General features: G+C 35.5%; 1 protein-coding gene across 5 annotated transcripts in view; it reads left to right on the top strand.

The window, feature by feature from the left end:
• The window catches only part of AP3B1 (adaptor related protein complex 3 subunit beta 1), a 276,078-nt gene extending 262,544 nt beyond the window's left edge, over window positions 1-13,534 (top strand). For 2 of the 5 annotated variants that reach the window (XM_060143161.1, XM_060143163.1), the window contains exons 26-27: window positions 1,549-1,687; window positions 12,817-13,534. In XM_060143161.1, coding sequence (XP_059999144.1) covers window positions 1,549-1,687; window positions 12,817-12,970 — 293 coding nt within the window. In that variant the 3' untranslated portion in view covers window positions 12,971-13,534. The other 3 variants (XR_009539505.1, XM_060143164.1, XM_060143162.1) reach the window with 3 other exon arrangements.
• The last annotated feature ends 3,542 nt before the right edge of the window (window positions 13,535-17,076 follow it).

Raw genomic sequence — 17,076 nt, 5'->3', positions numbered from 1 at the left:
CATTCACTTCTCTGAGTGCTATCCATCTTTCCATTTACAGGAGCTTGACAAAAGTACTGGCTTTGTACAACATTTCCTTTAATTACAGGCGGAGGGAAACAGGCTTTTAACATAAACATAGTTGCATTCATTTATTCAGAAGTTGCTCTTCAATAGAGCTTAATGGAGAAGGTTTAAATCCTAAATGAGTACACACATCTCTCAGCAGTGTTATGTCAGCAGCCACTGTGCTTTACTTAAAAGCAGTGTTTGCTTGTGTGGTTTTTAAAGCTTTTGCCTAATATTGAAGTTATACAGTCTAAGACAGAACATAGTGTCCCCGAGTTTGAAAGTGGTTAGTAAAAACTGTTCTTTGTTAAAAGCTAAGTAAGTCTTTTTACAGTGTTAGGCTTTAGTCTTCATGCTGCTAAATCATAGGGGTTTTAAAATGTTTCTGTTGTATTTGCAATAAATAACAAAATTAAATACATAATCCTAAAGGTGGAGCGCCTTTTGAAAACATAAAATCAGCTTTTACCATTTTCATAAATTTTATAAACTATTGTACACATATCATATGTCTCAAAAGATAATCATTTTTAGTAGATACCGTTAGGAGTCAATGACTTACATCACAGATCCAGATAGATGGCATTTATTATAACTATTTTGGTTTTTTTTAACCGGGTACTTAATTTCAGTATTTGTTCCAAGAGTTTGATATGTTATTGAATTTGTCCTTTGAACGTTTGTACATAAGATTCTGATATTAATGGCATGCCTTGTGTTAATTCTATATGGTTTTTGTTCATGATTTTGCTTAACTTAGTTTCTTTCTTAAATATTATTTGAAATGTCTCTGGGATTTAAGTTTTTCCAATTTACATTGTTTCCTTTGTGTTCAAATGTTTTTGCTTCAGAAATTTCAGTTGTTTCTGTCAGTAACCATAGTTCCACTTACTAGGCAAATACTGTTATCACTAAGTGTAGCTTAGATACTTGTCTATGTTTTAGAACCACGTAACTGTTCGGTGACTTTCAGTCACTGTTGAGATAACTTTGATCCATTATATTGAGACCAATATAGAAACAATATAGAAACAATATAGTGTTTCTAGTTATTCCAGAAACACTTTGATTTGTTCTGAAGCAGCATTTGGTAAGAGAGATCTTTGAATGAAAAGGAGAAGGGAAAAAAACCAAACTCCTAAAAAGTAAAAACTTAATAGTTTATAAAGCCCAAATTAATTGTGTATATTTTAAAGGGAGTGAAATTGGAATTTTATCTTTGTGATTCTATGCTTTTATCAATCTTAGTATTTAAAATCAGGTTATTAAGAGTGATGTTTGACTGCATTTTTACACATTTTTCAACACAACAAGGATTTTAAAAAATTTTTTAATCAGTTGCAGTTCATTTTAATTTTATGAAAATTATCTTGTAAATTACATTCTGAAGTGGTATTTCTTCTCTTAAAAAGTTTTTAAATTTTGGCTATGAATTTTAAATTGTTTCATGTAATTTTCATAAAGAAATTAGTAAAAGGGAGCTGCCTTTTGCTCTTACAGGAATGCTAACGGGAATGAATGAAACTTCTACTGTAATTATTGCTGCACCGCAGAATTTCACTTCCTCTGTGATCCTTCAGAAGGTTGTAAACGTAGCCAACGTAGGTGTAGTCCCTTCTGGCCAAGATAATATCCACAGGTAGGTTCACTGACACGTGATGTGGAGATATCTTGTCTACATGTATAAATCTATACTTTCCAATTCATAATTTTCCTTGAAAATAAAAACCCCTAAACATATATGTGCCCCTCCTTTTTTATGATGATACATTTGATTGATTGGTTTGGATTAAGGCCCTCTTCCCTATTTCATACAATCCTTAGTACACAGATATGGGCTCTCCTGAAAGATACAGATCGTATACCTGCATTTTATAGTAGCTTGGTGATTTGTAAAGGTACCTTGTGTGAGATATGGCTGAGAATTTCTTATTTCACCAGATTCAGTGAATTCCAGGAAGAACTGTTTTATAAAGCAATGGATTTGGACTTTTTTACTTGAAAAGGGGGAAGTTTGGGTATAGATTTCCTTTTGACAGCAATTCCCTAAGGCTGCTTCCAGTAATAAGGAGCTGCTAGACAACCAACATGGGGCCCTTCTGTTTCTTAGGCCAGGAAATATCTTCACCACCAACTATCTAAAACATGAGGTCCACGTTATTTGTCCTCAAAGGTAACAGAAAATGTGATTAGTTTGTGCCTTCTTTGTATCCTTATGAATGCTAGTGGCTTGAAATGAAAGTAAAATAATTACTCCTTAAATAAACATGCAGTTGTTACTTAGTCCTGTGAGTTTAAAGGAATTCATTGCAAACTATCTTTTAATTCCTCTGCCATTCTACTGCCAATGGCATACTTCCACCATTACATTTAGGAAATAAATTGAAAATCAAAGAGAACGCCTTCAACCCTTTAAAAATGTATTTTTAAATTAATACGGGGGCAAGAGAGGCCGCATATAAAGAGTTCTGTGGGAGATCTGGATTTTTTTAGACTCAGTTCTGCCATTATTGGGCTTTATAACTTCTCCTTATGGGCTTTAAGTACCTCATCTGTTTGGAAATTGATGGCAGGGAAAGAAGGTGATTGAAATGAAATTCTGTTATCTATGGAAGAACATTGGACTTGACATCAGAAGAGCTGAGTTCAAGTCTTGATCTGCCATTACAGAGTTGCCTAACTTCATCTACTAATCATGACAGAATGAAAACTGCATGTACTAGTCAAAAATCAAATTTGCCTTGTGCCTCTTTTTTTTTTTTTTTTTTTGCGAAGAGGAGGTCCTTAAGTAAGTTGCTCAAGAGATCTGATGCTTCCATTTCTTAATTTTTGATAAGCCCTAGCTATCTCACATAGGGTGGTGATAAAATAATAAAATGGATATAAGGTCATCATATTGGTACCGCCATGCAAATATACACCTTATCTATCAGTTAGTGTTGGTCAATAGGGGGAAAAATGAACAAAAAGAAGGCTTTTAGTAAAAATTTTTGGTTCTAAGTCTTCCTTGTTTTGTTTTCTGCTTTAAATACTTTTTTTCACTTTCCTGAGTGATTTTCTTCAGCAGAAGTTGTTCTGTTTTATTTATGGATCCTTTGAATTATTGAAATTACTAAAACACCAAAATATTGTACATCAACTTTAACTTTTAGCTTATGCTGTATGAAATTTTACCTGACACATCTAGTATCCAGCAATACTTCAGTCTTATTTTAATATGTTCCTTTGTAGTAGACAAAACAACATAGGGTAACCCTTGTTTATGTTGGAACTTCTAATTAAGTTTTTGTTTTGCTTTGTATGCGGGTTTTTAACTTTTCTGAAAGCAATGACAGTGTTCCAGGTTTTTGTTTCTTAGAAGAAAATAGCCAGATTACCTTCTCAAAACCAACTGATATGAAAGCCATTTTCCTATTGGGAAAAAGACTAAGTAAGACACTTAGCACAGTTGTATAATTCTTATTAAAGCATAAAGTTTGCCTATAACTTGTCTTGGTGGTTTAGAACTTAATGCCTGTTCACAGGATTAAGTTACAGTCAGTTCTCAATTATCCATACCAGTGCAGGGGAGACACACAACTAGGAACCATTTCTATCTGCCTTTGGAGTGCAGGGTTTGCACTTATACTTAATGGCCATGGTCCTCATACACTTCTGCAATGTGTTGACACTTTTCCAGTCCAGCCTTATCACAGTGGCCTGGTATTTGGCTCTGTAACTTGGTGGAGGAGCCGGAAGTGAATAAAATGAGCCAAAAGTGAATAAAATGCCTATATATAATTCTAAATAGGCTGTGCTATCTTAACCTGCCTCGCAAGTCTCATTGTACTTATTGAAAATGTTTTACATTTGCTTTTTTTATAGTAAGGCATGGCTATAATAATGTTTTAAATTTTAGAAGCCTTCCAGTAAATACCTAGAGTTATTTGTAGTTTTCATACAGATATTGACAAAAATTACTATCCCACAAATGTAACATTTTTTGCCATTCTTTTATGCTCAGTAAGTTAAAACGGAAATAAACAGTTGGTAGTACAGTCTGTACCAATAGCTTTCTTAATTTCATTTAAAATGAAATAGCAATTACTGTTTATAATAACAAAAATTAACAGTTTACCACTTTATTGAATTGTATTAATGTTTTTGACAGTGTTCAGTAGGGGATTACCCTGTGGGATGAATGAGTTTATATATCTAAGCCTTTATATGATTTAATTGTTAGTAATAAAATTGAAATCTCTATGAGATTTTTGAATGACTTCTCTATTCTTCTGTGGTAGTTGCTTTTTTGAGTTTATGAAAAATAGGACCAAAACCATTATTGTATTTATTAATGGTAATCATTTTTAATAAAAAAACAATAAGCTTGAAAAGCATTTTGACCATTAGTATTTTAAGAAATTAAAATACTCAGTACAATAAATTATTCTTGGCTGGCCTACCTGTGTTCTATTTAATTTTTCAGGATCTTTCATTTCTGAGAGGACTTTTTTTTTTTTTTGAGAGGACTTTTTAATTAGCATTAGAATATTCTTTCTGACCATTCAATGAATTAAGTTCCCATTGTCTAGTTTTAGGATAATTTATTCCTACTACTCTTTACAATTTGAATGTTTTTTTACATTAAATACCAAGTTAAAAAGTATTTAACATAAGAATTAGCTAAGAAAAAGTGAATCTTCATTAATATGTAGAAGTGTGTAACAGTATAAAGTAGAAATTTTAATTGAATACGTAAGAGAAAATGGTTCCTAACGCATTAGCAGCAAATACCTCCATTAAGAAAAAGTCAATTAAAGGAGCACAGGTTTTATGGAATTCAATTCAAAAACCAGGAGCATTTTCAGCGTAGTTAACCGGTTTCAAAGATCAGTTGAGAAAGTAGAACTACTTTCAGATTATGTGACATTTAGTTTTGATTTTCTAAATGAACCATAGAATCAGAAAGCCAGCCAGTATACTATTGAAAGACTTAATTTTATCTTCATTTCTGTGGTATGTACTTACTGGTTGAAAAAGCTGCTCTTTGAGAACAAAACCATCTTATTGAGATCTACAGAGTTATGGTCATTGTGCCAATCTGCTGTTTTCCAAATTACAGTTACCACATGATAAGGGGTAACAGAGAAGTCAGAATCAAAAAAATCATAAGAAGCATTTATTAAATATATAGCCGAACATCTTCATGTCCTATGTTAGATACTCACATATAAGAATGTGAGACACTGTGAAAGTCTTAAAACACATTATTTAAAACAATATTAATAGAGTATATACAAAGGGCAGAATGAACAACAGTAAACCAGTATATGAATAGACGGAAAAGTTAAAAGGTGAAGATTTTATGTGTTTTAGGGGAGGTTAGAGAGACTAGCACTGGAAATCCTAGGTTTATCCCGGGCCAGAAAAAATTTCTTGTGTCCCTCCAAAAAAGAAATTAAGTGTTTATGAAGGAGATTCGTATTCAATAGTGTAGAAACTGAGGTGCATTTGCCTTAATTACATTGCTTGTCCTCTGATAAACTAATGAATAAAAATGACCAAAATGCAGAAGCCAAAAAATCTATACCTTCAAAATCTCTAACGTTGTTCTGTATAAAAGAACTATGTGGGAGTTTGTGTAAAACTCAGATTCCTGGGACCCACACCCAAAAACTCAGATTCAGGACTGCTGGGGCAGGACCCAGTATTCCAAGTGGTTGCAGATAAGTGTTCCAAAAGTTCATAGTTAATGCTAGCCACATGGCATGTTTTAAAATATATTTTTCTGTGTTTATGTTTCTTTTTTACAGGTTAGTCATTCAGGAACATCAGTAAACAAGATGTTTGATTTAGGTTTTTCTTCTTTTTATCCAGTGTGTTCCAGCCAAGAAGGTCTTTTGTTAACTAGAGTAGCACATTACAGTGGTAGCTCTGAAACAGTCTTAGACCATAAGTAAAAGTTTGCCTTTCAGCAGTCTCAACATTTTACATTTTAACCCAGTTTCAGGAATTCTGACATTCATATACAGTAAAACAGTATTGTTAAAAACAGTTGTCATACAACCTACTTATTTTTCCCTTTCGTGAACAACAAATTGACCTTATAAGGGGTGATATTTGAGTGAAAACAGAAAGCCATGTCTCTGCCACGATTCTATTTTAGTTCTTACCTTATTCAGTAAGACCTTAGGACAGCTTTCATTAACTTGTATTCAGTACTTACGTTCTTTTTTTCCCCCTGTATATCGTAATCTATGGTTTGGATTTTGTTTATCCTGTCACTTTTTTAATTTGCAAATTTTGAACATATACAACCTGTGAATAATTACAATCCTTACAGAATAAATGTTGTTTTACTGTTGTTACTTAGGTCCTTAACTATTAGAAAAATCAGGTGTTGTGAATGGAACTGTGAATCCATGGCAACCTAGTAGCCAACTTTTTAATTTATCAACACATTTAAAGACAGTTTATTGTTTTAGGATTAAAATAAAATTTTTTTTACTTAAAGTAGTTGTAAAGAACAACTTATTTCATTTCTAGTCCTTAAACTCATCCAGTGAATCACTGTTGTATACATGTTTATGGTTATTAATAGGGGAAATACTGGTATATACCATTGTTTCTATCCTAAGATATCTATATTGTGTAACTCCTTCATTCAATATTTTTTGAAGACCTTTGTGACAGATTTTGTTGCTGCTGGGGTTAGAAACATGAATGACATAGTTACTTCTTGGTGGGAGTCTTTGATATTTTCCTTTTTTTGGTTCTTAGGTTGATCAACCTTTGGGTTATTGTTTTTGTTTGCTAGTTGTTTTATTTCTTTTCCCCTGATAACTATGGAATATTTAAATACTGGGTCATTTTGAAGGACCATAATGGATAAGAATGACATTTGATGGCTTGGTGCCCTAATTTTATAAGCCTGATACTATAGTCACCATACTTCATCTGTCTGAAAACAAAAGTTTGTACAAACAGTTGTTAATATAAAGATGCCAGGCTTCGGTCTTTTCTATAATATGACAAATTGGAGAGAATGTCCAGTGGTTAGGACTTGGCACTTTCACTGCAGAGGGCCCGGGGTTCAATCCCTTGTCAGGGAACTAAGATCCCCACAAGCCACGTGTCACAGCCAAAAAAAAAACAAACAAATAGACAAAAAACAAATTGGCATCTCAAACCAGGACTAAGATTTGTGGAACCTATTTCGTGATCAGAGTTTTTCTCACATTGGTGGTTGTCCACTAGAGGGCAGCACTGCTTTTTTATCCGACTGCTTTGATCTCTGCAGGCTCTGAGCAGCAATTCATTGAAAAGCAAATGTGGACCTCTAATTTTTACACAGAAGGCGGCGTATTTGGATATTTCAGAAATAACCAAACTGCAGTTGATTTTTGCTTTAAAACATTGTATATTTAAATTTTATTTAATTCCACTGTTTGTGAAGTAATATTCTACAATGCAACAATTTTACAAATAGGAATATATAAATGTTTTCATGTAAAAACGAAAGAAAGGTATTCTTGATGATTTTCCTTCTGGGTTGACAATTTTATAAGGAATCAAAGAGAATGGGGTAAGAATTTATTTGTTTTACTCTCTGGTTTTCTGTTAAGTCCTATCCCACCCCACCCGCACCAAACAGACAAACCAAAAATGCTCTGGAATAACTGGAATGTTTCGTATCTCCTTTGAGAAAGTGCACTTAGATTTTCTTAGCTTTCCTGTATAATGAGAATGCATCGTTGACAAGATAGTGTAGGGAATCACTTTTTATACCAATTCTAAAGATTAGAATAGAAAATAGAGAGTCCTAAATTCTGATGGTAGCTTATTTTTTGTTTTAACTATTCTAATCAGAATGTTAAAGGAAAACACTACAATATTGCTGGCTTTTTTAAAAATAATAGGGAAAAATACATTGCTTTGGATAAATTCTCTAAACTTGAACCACGTGTAAATATTTTCTTAATATTAATTCAATAGTATAATGAGCTTAACTTCAAAATACACTTTTATAGTCAACGAAATGGGATTTTTTTTACAACTTACAAATTCTCTGCCTTTTGAAAATGTTATGCTATATTAACTCAAAATTATAAGGGTTTATCATTTTAAATCCTTTGGAAAATAATACTCCAAATCAACATGCTTTGGTATTCGATGTTAGGAGGCTTATTCAAACCAGTATTTCTTACGTATAGTCATTGTGCGACTTCATTACACATTTGTCAACTTTGGACTAATTATTTTTATATAGCTAGGGCAGGGCACTGCATCTTGTGATCGTCTTTCTTACTAATAGGATTCTGTCTGCTTCAGCAGACAGTAATTGAAGGCTTCATGTACAGAGTGGGAAAAAAAAAAGTTTTAGCCTGAGTGGGCCATTGTCACAGCTCCTGGTAACCACTAGAACAGAAAACACAAGAAAATTGAACTCAGAATAGAAAAATCAGAAACCAGGAAGACTATCCAAGAGAAGAAAAAGCATGTCTTTGAGCTGTTGCATTAAGTGTAGCAAATATGATTCTGCGTAAAAAAGTTTTATGTTTCTGAATACCCTGGAGATTGATGCAGCCTCTCAGATAAATATTTTTTAATTCATGTTGTTCTATCAACATTTCAGTTATTAAAACAGTTGAGTTGTAGGATTCTTTTCCTTCCAACAAAGAGCATTTAAGGTCCATAGGCATTTTCCTACAAATCTAAAAGAAGTATGGTTTAAGTGCATGAAGGAGTAAGTCCGTGCGTCGTAAATAATATATTTGTTCAAATTCATTGTCGTTATTTGACCTGTTCTCATAATTTTGTCAGTAGTTAAAACAAATTAACTTCTTTAGAAGAGTAGTACATACTTTGATTTAGGTTTGGCAACCACCTTATTTCATCTTTTTCTTTAAATCTTAGGAATTCTTACGGACTTCAAAGATTAAATGTCAATTGTTAGAGACAATAGACAGAAAGACATTTAACAAGATGAAATACAAATATATCCAAACAATTTTACCTTCTCAGTTGGTGATTAGAAACAGTGAGTGCTTGGTGGTAGGATGAAAATGAAAAATTATGAAAAATACCTAGCTGGTATCCTTTTAATAACATGGAGCCCATCTTACATAGGCAATACATCTGTAACTGTCATCCACTTATTTGTTCTCATCTGTGGTGTTACTGGTGTTTGAGGTTGGTTGGTCTCCCAGTCGTCCCTCCCTACATTACAGCTCCATTCAACGTTTTGTATTTTTCATTGCTGGTGTCTCTTTTGAAGGAGTGGGGGTGGGGAATGTTTGTTTATTTTTTTTAATCTTTAAAGGCAGAACTTTAAAATGTGTTGTGGCAAAGCATCAAGTCAAGATGCTTTGAATTACAGAATATTACAAATCAGGTACACAACTTTTGAAGAGAAAAATCTTCTTAAAGTTTCTGGAACAATAATAGATTATATGCATATTAGGTAAATAAGAAAAACCTTAATTCCCTGTTGACAGGTAAAAAACAAATATTAAGAGGGCATTTTGCATGTATTAAGAGAATGTGTGTGATCTAGAATCAGAAAGGTTGGGTTCAAATTCCTGCTCAACCATTCACTAGCTGTATGTCCCTGAGCTAGTTTCTCAACGTCTTCGGGCCTCAGTTTCCTCACCTACAAATTGATCTGACTCAGAATCAAATGAAGTAATGCAAGTGAAGTACTTAGTACCCAGTGCACACAGCATTTAATAAATGATAGCTGCTATTATCATTACAGTGATCAAAAACTTCACAGATTTTCTGGAAAAAAAATTGTCAGTGTGATCTTAGTTTGAGGCCAAGTACAAAGGTTCTTATGTCTGCCATTAAATTTAGTATGCAGGTATTTGACCCAAGCTGTCTTTATAATCAGTGTTTCTTACATCCCAAAGCTAGCTATTTGTTATTTACCAACTAGTACTCTTTCCATAACTATCTTTTAAACTATCTTTTAAATAGCCTGTTTGGAAGTTAAATGATTAATAAATTTTGGGGGGAGGGGGTGGCTTCTGCTTTCATGGACCAAAACAAACCAATTGTAATCATGCTGTGTTCCAATTAAATACATCCTTTTTGAACTGTGAAATGAGAATGTCAGAACATCTGATCTTCTGGTCTTCTGCTTTAAAACATTGCTTCTATCATTTGTGCCCATTAGAACATACAGACCTAGTTAAAAGGCAGTAGCTTTCACACCAGGTAACAGATTTTATTGCTAGGATGATTTGCTTAGCGTGTTTCCACTGCAGTGTAAGCAAATGCCTCTTATGTGCCCCTATTCTTTCCAGTATTGAGCATTTTGTGGTATTAGGATTTTTAAAACAGGTACAAGACACTAGTTTTAATCTCTGTAAACATACTGACATCAAAATTGACATTTATCTCTGCTGAGTTTATATTATTGTAACATCAACCCTAAGTTTTAATAGAAAAGAGATAAAATGTGCTTTGGGGCTGTGCAACCCTGACAGTCAACAGTCAGTAGGAACTTTTGCGTTCCTTTTCAGACACAGTCTTCTTCTCCGTGTTCCCAAGGCAAAAGTGTTAAGTTAAATAAAGACTATCATTGACATAATGATAACCCTGTCAGAAATAGGGACCTCTGCTGAAATATTTGTTGAATGAAGATTTGGTGATGACCACATCTGTGGGGAAAGTTGCATAAATGGGTGAGACAATAGAGCCACCTAGTATCTATCATCTGGTGACATGGTTTAACAGAAATACAGAAACAGGGCTCTCCTATGAAGCAGAAGAACCTCGAAAATTTGGACAAAAGAAATGCGGAAACCTGCAAGGGGTGATAGAAAAGAGAGGTCATTTCAGGGCTGATGATCTTGTGTTCTCTCAAAGAGGCAGCTGAGTTGCCCAGTTCCTAATCTCGTGTATGGGCGTCTAAAGAGCAAATGGGTATGTATGTCCAGAGCTTTATAAAACCTCTTTAAAAACATTGGTATGATTTCTGTTCCTAAACTGGCTCTACTTATAGTTGCTTCTCTCAGTGGAAAAACTGCTCTATCAGATTCCTTACAAGTCTTCAGCATGTTTGGAGCGAGTACACAAATAAATGTCTACGAAGGTTTCTGACACACTTTGTCTACCACCCATTAACTAACATTTTAAAACACGACTTAAAAGTGTTGATAATATGTTCATCTTAGTAAAATTAGCATATGTGTCTGCTTTTGATGCATTATTCTAATTATTGTTGGAAAATTGATTTTCACGATTCTGTTTAGGCCAAAAATGGCTTGTTAGGTCCCCACACACAAAAAAAAAAAAGAAAAGGAAAAGAAAGAAAGAATCTAATATGTTATGAGATTTTGATGTCATTTTTTTAAAAAAACTCAAAAAAGAAATTACTTTTCATTTAAAGAGAATCTGCTTCCTGCTTAAGTGGCTAATATTTTAATTAAGTCAGGAGTGAAGTTTTTCTGAGTGTCTCCTGATAAACTCCCTCTTTTATGTTGATGGTAATTAAACAGATCCCCGAGGACGCCGTGGGCTCTGTGCAAGGCCCATGCTAATTGTCAGACATGAGACACTGACCAGTTGGTTGGCTCTTGAATAGGCCACAGCGCGCTGTCAGCGCAGCAGTCTGATTTTTATGTATTGTGAGCTGCTGTCAGGGCTAACTGGGTGCCATTGTGGCTGAAGATGTTGCGCAGATTGAGGCAGATGGCTCAGATTCAGACACGTGTCCTCCAGAAAGGGGAAAGGGGATCAGCCCTGCAGAGTGGGGTCACAGCAGGTCACAGACCTGCTCTACACTTGCTAGTGTTTTCAAAAGCTTATGCGCAGCAACTTTGTTTTTCTCCAGTCATCCCTGCAAGCAAACCCCGTCCCCCACCCCGTCCCCCCAAAAGTGTGGAACATGCTCTACGTGGAAAATGGAGGCCTAGGAGGGGACCACCCTCTTCCCGTCTCTGGGGCTCAACTGTGCAGGCAGAATGAATTAGCAGGATTGACAGAAGTTCATTGTGCCTCCAACGGCTTTGCAGTCAATTGCAGTGCTTAAAAGGCTAGTTTTGCTTTTAATTTCATGTAATTAGTAGGTTCTTCGTGTCTCGGAATTTAGTAATGGAGCCTTAGACCTCAAGTTTCCTCTTTTACATTCTAAAGCAGAAAGAAGATCTAACGTTATGAACGTTAAAAAAAATACAAGCGGAGGGAGCAGGGTGTTGCACTTGGCTCTCACGTGATTTTGTGACATGTCATCAACATTAGAGATTGAAGTTGAATATTGAACATGTCTGAATTCATTGAAACTTATGAAGAGTTTATAATGCACACAAAATTAATGTCTTGCATAATCATTTTCAGATGAGGAATTAAAAATTCAAGCTCTTTGAGAAAGGTACCTTTTTCTTAACATGTTTTAAAGATAAAAATAGAGTGGTTTATTTTAAATGGCGCTATGCATGGTGAAATGTTAAATATCAAATGAATAAATGATTCCCAAATATGTAGTAATAGAGAATTATTCACATGCATCTATTGGTCAAACTAATAAGTAAAATAGAATTCCTTTTTCTGTTCTGTTCCAAAGATACACTGAAATTACATGCTTGTGGTAAGCATGGTGCTGGGCAGTTTATTGATTTTTCAGAAGAATGCTTGGCTTTGGGTTTCTGGCAGTAGGGAACCTGTAATAAATGATTGAGGAAAAAACGAGTTATTTTAAGCCTATTTGAATGTATGCTGTCTCCTTCTTTCCCCTCATGATAAAAGGTCTCTCTCTCTCTCTCTCTTTTTTTTTTTTTCTTCCAGGTTTGCAGCTAAAACTGTGCACAGTGGGTCATTGATGCTAGTCACGGTGGAACTGAAGGAAGACTCCACAGCCCAGCTTATCATAAACACAGAGAAAACTGTGATTGGTTCTCTTCTGCTGCGGGAGCTGAAGCCTGTCCTGTCCCAGGGGTAACCTGCTCACATCTGGACTTCAGAATCTGGCACACAACCAAAGTGCCTGGCATCCACTACTGCTGCCCTTCATTTATAATAATAGCCCTTCCATCTGGCAGTGGGGGAAGAATACACTCTGGACATTCTTGTCTCCTGCTTTAGAATGCTAGTGTGTATCTATCATGTATGCAGTACTTTCCCCCTTTTCGCTTTGCTAACCAAAGAACATATATTTTACTGTCAGTGATCTCAACTCCTAAACCCATGTGGCATTTTCTCTGTCCTGCTACTCCTGGCCTTCTCGGCTCCCTTCTCTTTTTCAACAATGATGGACATGAATTAGATACTTAAAGTTCATTGTAAATCATCTTCCCTCTCGCAGGAAGCAAAAATTAGCCTAGAAGTAGTATAAATGGCCTCTCAGCTTGGTATGTGAAAATGGGATAGCATACTTTTTTAGAATTAAATTCAAAAGCAACGATTTGTCTGTAAAATTTTGTTCTATGAATTTCCTGGTGGTGTAACTGGTCATCATGAAATTATCTCTGAATAATAAGGTAAATAAACTAGCACCTGAATAACATTTGTCTTTGCATTTTTAATGAGGAATTGTTTATAATCCGTAAGTTCATATGCTGAGGTTTCCTTAAAATAAATATTTTGAGTGTTATATAATGCAGAGAAACAATGGGGTTTAGTTAGTGAAAGAAAAACTACTTTCAAACCAGGTAGATTTTCTACTTATGTCATAGTTAACTTCAAGAAAAAAGTTGATATGTTTAATAACAAAAATAAAAATCTTCATGTCTCTTTATGTACAATTTTGATCTCTTAGTAGAGATCTGATTACAAGGCCTATTACAACTACTGAAGAAATTCTTTGAAACTCATTGTTTCTTTACAAATCTCGATGCCCAACTTTGATGGACTGACTGATGCCTTTGGAAACTAACTACTATAAACTAAATGATAGAAATCTTAAAAACTAGTTATATGATCAACATTTTAGCACTTTGCCCTAGAGTATTTTATTGCTAACTTAGGCAAGGTACTGTTTTTATTGATTGCTCTATAATCAGAAAACTTCTTCCTAATACTTTTAAAAGTTGAAATTGTATTTACCTTTCTGATACAAGCTAATAATAGGCTCTAAGACAGTTCCCTTTGTATAGAGCCACATAATGATTTTTTGAAAGTAAAAAAGAAAGGTACATTGATTGAAACATTGTAGAACATATATAAAGAGTAAAGAAAAACAGAAAAAAACATTCTTGGAACATTCGGGCTGTAAAAAATTATTTAGATTTTTAAGTTTGTGAGCTGGAGAGAGCAAACAAGCTTGTTAAAATTTCCTGCTCCTGAAATGCAGCAGTTACTCTGCGGGAGGTATTACTGAGGCAGGCACATGTTCTCCTTCACTCTGGAGAAACGTATACTGGGATAGTACTCACGCCAAGAAGCACCTCTGTAATTGCAGCCCTTTGGCATTTCCATTATTAACCCTATTTCTTAGGGCTTTACAACTTCGGATTTTTAAGTCAATAACTTTTTGAAACACTGTAAAGAATTTGACAGGCTAAATACTTATTTTCTGAAAAACGTATTTGGACTTACTGTCATCAAAGCAGAGGGGGAAATGCATGTTGTGATGTAGAGATTTTTATTTTCCTTAAATTGGGGCACTCATCTTTGAAAATAGATCACGCATTTGTCTGGGTTTTTTTTTGTTGTTTTTTTTTTTTTTTTTTTTTTTTTTTGGTACATGGGCCTCTCACTGTTGTGGCCTCTCCCATTGCGGAGCACAGGCTCCGGACGCTCAGGCTCAGCGGCCATGGCTCACGGGCCCAGCCGCTACGTGGCATGTGGGATCTTCCCGGGCCGGGGCACGAACCCGCGTCCCCTGCATTGTCAGGCGGACTCTCAACCACTGCGCCACCAGGGAAGCCCTGTTTTTTAAAACTAAGAAAACTTCAGTAGGATTTTACCTTTGAATAAGATAGTAATTTTGACTGCTAATTTTTAGATTTAAAATGTATATTAAATTAATATGTTGTGGTATGCTAACAGTTGAAACCACTTGAATATCAGTAGCTTATTATCATTAAATTATTTTTTCCCATAAGTGAAATTAGAGAAATGACCACAGTCCCAAGTTTAAGGTTTAGGGGTTTTTTTGTTGTTTTTTACCTTTCTTTGGTACAGTGATTCAGAGTTCCTGGCCTCATGTTTTCCTTTAACATTATCATAATCCATGATTATCTTTTAAATTGTTCCATTGAGTCAGGTTAGTCAATGTTGCATTCTTAATTCCAGCTATAGTTTTTCATTTTAATGCCCACTTAATGGGACATTATATGTACACCAATCTTGAAGAATGGCTCTCATAGTATATTTCAGACAGCCTCATTTTTGGTATCACAATACATCTGCTTTATTATAAGAAAAGGAGAATGTTTTTATTCTGAAAAGACTATAATAATGAACTGATCAAATTAAAAGACTGGATACTTGCCCTTCCCAATAACTATTTGCAAACATTTGAATAACTTTATAGTAAGCTTATGAAAAGTTTGCCCTTGTAACTTGTGTTTCTGTGGTTAAAATTTTAAATGTTGGGACTTCCCTGGTGGCCCAGTTGTTAAGAATCCACCTGCCAACGCAGGGGACACGGGTTCGAGTCCTGGTCTGGGAAGATCCCACATGCTGCGGAGCAGCTAAGCCCATGCACCACAACTACTGAAGCCCACGTGCTCTAGGGCCCGCATGCTGCAACTACTGAGCCCCCATGCTGCAACTACTGAAGCCCGCACGCCTAGAGCCCGTACTCGGCAACAAGAGAAGCCACCGCAAGGAGAAGCCCTGCGCCCCGCAACGAAAAGTAGCCCCCGCTCGCTGCAACCAGAGAAAGCCTGCGCCCAGCAACAAGACCCAACTCAGCCAAAAGTAAATAAAATGTTTTTAAAAGGTATTTTTAAAAAATTGTTAATGTTAACATTAGAGAAGACAAGAATCCAGAATGCCAAATAACATAAAGGGAGGCTTGAAAAAAAGTTGGAACAGCTAAAGGAGAACCTAAGCTCTTTCACCTTCTTTGTTCCTTCTCTGTAATCTCTCTGACCTTATAGAAAGCTTTGTTTAAAGGGGGAAAACTCTTTTGCATAATGGGAGGGGAGGGAAAAAAAGCCCTATGTTATAACACAAAATTAACAGAGCCTTACTATTACCTTTCTATTTAAAGACCGCGTCCACCGTGGAGCATGACAAACTGCAGTAACCCTTGTCAGGGATGTGGGAAAACAGAAGATGTGCTCTGTCCCCCAAGAAACCTATAGTCCAGTTGGCCATAAATGAAGAAATGGCAGTGTAGCCTTGGCTAAGTTAGGGAGCACTAGTTTGTAAACAAATCTCGCTTACGTACTAATACAGGCTCGACTCCTCCCCGACCCCTGCTCACTCCAGGTGTCGAGTCAGCCCCAGAGGCCTGCTGAGCCCATGTCCTCATCTCTCCTCTCCCAGATGACCCGACCAGACAGGGTGCACACTTTGTTCCTCCATCAACAGGAGGTCAGTTAACTGAAAGACAATGACTTTCCCACCATGTGCTTGCTTATTTTTTTTAAATCTTTGTCCTTCCCACCTACCTTCCAACTTGGCCAGTTACCTCAGGAAGTTTTCATGATCACTTTCACTCTCTTCTCAAGATTTCAGAGAAACAAAAAAATCCAGTTTGTGATAGTGTTGTTGTCTTAGATGAATGGAAATTGTGTTTGATAGGAAAATATGCCCTTTGATGGACCAGAAGATTCTTTTCTGAGTCTTAACAGACTCTACCTCCTTTCTTTATATGACTTCCCAACAAATAGCATCTGATACAATTAAATGAGTGCTTTACTCTCCTCCTATTTTGGTAACATTACTCTTTGGTTTTTTCCACCACTTTTCAACTGTTATGAGTAAGCAGAATTTTAAGATCTGACCTGGAAAGGTGACCACTGTATGTAACTGTTTTTTGTAAATAATGTGCAAAATGTTTAAAATCTAAAACGTGTTGGAGTCCACATGATCACTTGACCAAGAAACTTGGGACACCACTGTTTGGAAGCTGAAATGGTTTCTGGGAAAGAT

The sequence above is a fragment of the Lagenorhynchus albirostris genome, chromosome 3 (genome assembly GCF_949774975.1).
Source record: "Lagenorhynchus albirostris chromosome 3, mLagAlb1.1, whole genome shotgun sequence".
Classification (NCBI taxonomy): Eukaryota; Metazoa; Chordata; class Mammalia; order Artiodactyla; family Delphinidae; genus Lagenorhynchus; species Lagenorhynchus albirostris.
The sequence above is the reverse complement of the archived record's forward strand: the minus strand, read 5'-3'. Positions and strand labels throughout refer to the sequence as shown.